At 65.9% G+C, this 3,393-nt stretch overlaps 1 protein-coding gene across 1 annotated transcript in view; it reads right to left on the bottom strand.

Annotated features, from left to right (window-relative positions):
• H696_04763 (hypothetical protein) overlaps positions 1 to 3,150 on the bottom strand; it is a gene marked incomplete at its 3' end in the record, with an annotated part of 4,061 nt that extends 911 nt beyond the window's left edge. The window contains exons 1-3 of the mRNA XM_009498626.1: positions 2,760 to 3,150; positions 1,724 to 2,619; positions 295 to 1,574 (exon numbers count right to left, since the gene is read on the bottom strand). Coding sequence (XP_009496901.1) covers positions 295 to 1,574; positions 1,724 to 2,619; positions 2,760 to 3,085 — 2,502 coding nt within the window. The 5' untranslated portion in view covers positions 3,086 to 3,150. The remainder of the gene's footprint in view (positions 1 to 294; positions 1,575 to 1,723; positions 2,620 to 2,759) is intronic.
• Positions 3,151 to 3,393: the final 243 nt, after the last annotated feature.

The following is a 3,393-nucleotide window of genomic DNA, read 5'->3' as shown; positions in this document are numbered from 1 at the left end:
AGAGAGCAGGAGGAGAGAGCAGGAGGAGAGAGCAAGGAGAAGAGGGCAGGAGAAGAGGGCAGGAGGAGAGAGCAGGAAGAGAGAGCAGGAGGAGAGAGCAGGAGGAGAAAGCAAGGAGAAGAGGAGGAAGGGAGTGTGCACATTCGAGTCAATAGTGAGGTTCAGCAGAGAGCATTCTCCCCGCCTTCGCACCACAACCGGAGAAGAGGGAGACTGAGGAGCAGGGGAGGAAAAAAAAAAAGGAGAAAAGAGAAAGAGGGCAGGCATGGCCACAAAAGGGGGACAAAGGCGCACCTGGGCGATGAGATCACGGATCATGCGCGCCGACCGGAAGTGCCCGCCATTGAGCTTGACAAACTTGCGCAAATGCACAGTCACCAGGGTGGCCAGCTCCGGGAAGGAAACATGGTTCCACATGAGGCCGCCAAACCAATCGAGCAGGAGGTCGGCACTGGTCTCCAGCACCTTGTCCAGGAAGGCCGGGCTGGTGGACATGGACCGGGGCACACGCACGGCGGCCACCAGGTCCAGCTTGCGGGCGGTCTGGTTGGACTGCGACGCGCCCGAGGCACTGGTCGGCTTCAGCCGGGAGATGATGTCCAGCAGGGCCGCATGGGCCGGCACAAAGACCCGAGTGTCCTGGGACAGCTCCACCAGCAGGCGGACAATGTGCAGTCGCAGGGGGTGATACCGGGCCGCCATGCGCAGGCGAATGGCGCCCATGCACACCTGCACCAGGGGGAAGATCAACGGCCGGAGGACCTTGAGGCCCTCCTGGCCGGCAAGCGGACGCTCATGATGGCAAATGGCCCCGAGGATGCGAGCCCACGCTTGCAGGCAGGACAGGAACTGCCAGTTGTAAAGGGACCGATGGGCCGGGGCATTCTTCTTGCCGCTGCCCTTGGCGCCGGCGCCACCACCGGTGGACAGGGCATTCAGGGCACTGCGCAGGTGGATGGCCATCTGCCGGATGTAGATGAACATCTGCGGGTAGGCGGCGATCGGGTCGGCCCCGTACGCCTCGACCAGGCAGTTGATCAGGAAGTTGTGATGCGACAGATTGCGCACCGTGACGAAGCGCGCATTCTTGACGAAGGTCATGTACAGGCCTCGGCGAACGGACAGCCCCACGGCCTCCGGCATGTCCTCGCGGGTGAGCCGCATCAGCAGCAGGAAGGCCGAGATGCGGACCGTCTCCTCGGAGCCGCCCCACAGGTCCAGCAGCAGGCGCACCAGCCGGCGGATGACCGCCCCGAAGGTGGCCATGAAGGGCACCAAGGACCGGGCCGCCGACAGGATGTACGACCGGAGGCGCACGTCGGAAATCTGGCTCAGCAGCTTGGCCATGTTGGTGACCAGGGCCTTGACAAGCAGACGATGCGTGCCCCACCGGGGGCTGGTGTGCGGGGCCCGCGGAGGGACGGCCTTGTCGGCCGTAGGCGCCGGCGGCGCGCCGGCCAGCTCGTCCATCTCGTTGGCGGCCGGCGCCGGCGCCGGGCCGGGGGCCAGGCCCAGCAGCTGGTCCAGCGCCGGGGCCGAGTACTTGAGGGTCATGATGATGACCTTGTTGAAGACTGCCCCCGAGCGGGGGGGAGGGGGGGGGGGGGGCGGCAGAGAAGAGAGGTACGGCGAGGGGTGTTACCAGGGCGAAGGGGAGGAGGGAAAGGGGAGCACAGTGGCCGGAAGAGAAAGAGGAGGGGGCGGGGGGAAGGGCGACACGTACCGGCCGAGCTGTTGATGACATACGGCTCGTTGGGCTTGGGCTTCTTCTTGCCGTCGCCGGAGGACAGGTCCGCCTCCAGGGCGTCAGCACGGTTGCACACCGACTTGAAGGCCTGCAGCAGCTTGCGGAAGTTGCTGGCCAGACCGACCCCCTCGCCCGGCCGCGACAGGACCGCCTCCCACTCCAGGAGGATGGCATGCGTCAGGACCACCTGCGTCTGGCGCTTGGCCTTCTTCGGGGGCTGGGCCCCACGGCCAGCGGTCTTGCCGGCCAGAACATCCTCCAGGGTGAGCTCCTCGTCCTCGGCGCTGTCCTCATCGTCCTCCCCGTCCTCATCATCGGAGTCCATGTCCATGTCCATGTCGGAGTCGGAGTCCGAGTCGGAGTCCGAGTCGACGGTCGGCTTTTTGGCGGGCTTCTTGGCGGGCTTCTTCGCGCGTGCCTCGTCCTCGGCATCGGAGTCCTCCTCGTCCGACAGCATGTATGCGCTGTAGTCGATGTCGCTGCCATCGTCCGAGTCGTCGTCATCCGAGTCGACAATGGGCGGGGCCACCTCCTCGGCGCCTTCGGCGTCGGACCCGTCGTCATCCGAGTCCGACGCATAGTTGCCGGTCAGTAGCTCCGACAGGTCGCCCATTCCCTTCAGGGCCGGGTCATTGAGAAGGCGAGCGCCGGTATCGTCGTCGTCGTCATCGTCGCTCTGCTCCTCCTCCTCCGCATCATCATCATCGTCATCATCGTCAGTGCCGGCGGGGGAGGCAGCCTCGTCATCGTCATCACCAAGGCCATCCCCGCTGGAGGCACCATCATCGTCGTCATCTTCCTGCGGAGAGAGGGCGCCCGTGTCGGGCTTCATGCCGGCCTTCGCCATGAACTTCAAAAGGGCAGAGCGGATCCTGTGATTGGTTGGTGCGGCAGCAGGGGGGAGGGGGGAGGGGGGAGGGGGGGGAAGAAGAGAGGCATCAGCAGAGTGGAGAGTCAGCGCGGGTTCCAAGGGGGGCGGGGACTGGGGGAGCAGATGGGTGCCCGGGCGTACGCGTCGTCGTCCTCCTCGGTGCTGGACGTGGTGGAGAAGTCAAGCACATCGACATCGGTTGACTGGTCCTCCGGATCCAGGGGCATATCATCCTCATCGAAGTCGCTGTCATCGCTATCGCTGGACGCAACAGTGGGAGGGGGCGCACGGCCGCCCTTCCCGGCGCTGGCGTGGGCCTTCTGCCTTTTCGGAGGGGCCTGAGCAGGGGGCGCCGCGCCCCCGGCCGGCCGGGTCCGCTTGTTCAGGATTCCTGACAGAGGGGAGGGGCGGAAAACCTGCCCCGCCGCAGCGGGCTTCCCCTTCTGAAGGCTGGGCTTAGGGGGCATGGCGTTCGCGACTGGTCGAGCGGACAGCGGGGGTGTGTGTGTGTGTATGGGGGGGGGGAGGAGAGAGAGGGGAGGGGCGGTGGAGGGGGAAATTGCAGGGGAGGGAAGGGGAGAGATGAAAGGGGATAGATGGGGTGATGTCAGCCAAAAGCGGAAGATCGCGCCTGGGGGGCCTCTGAAAAGAGGCCTTCCTGCTCCGGCCCGAGGAAGGGTAGTTGTGGAAACACACGCGGCCTTCCGCCGTTCCCCTGCTGCCAGCGTGGTCCCGCAACTCGGATCCGCCATGGGACGGGAGCCGGGGGGGGGGG

This window comes from Fonticula alba, assembly GCF_000388065.1.
Source record: "Fonticula alba strain ATCC 38817 unplaced genomic scaffold supercont2.8, whole genome shotgun sequence".
Lineage (NCBI taxonomy): Eukaryota > Rotosphaerida > Fonticulaceae > Fonticula > Fonticula alba.
Note: the sequence above shows the minus strand (reverse complement) of the source record. Positions and strands in the feature narration are given on the sequence as shown.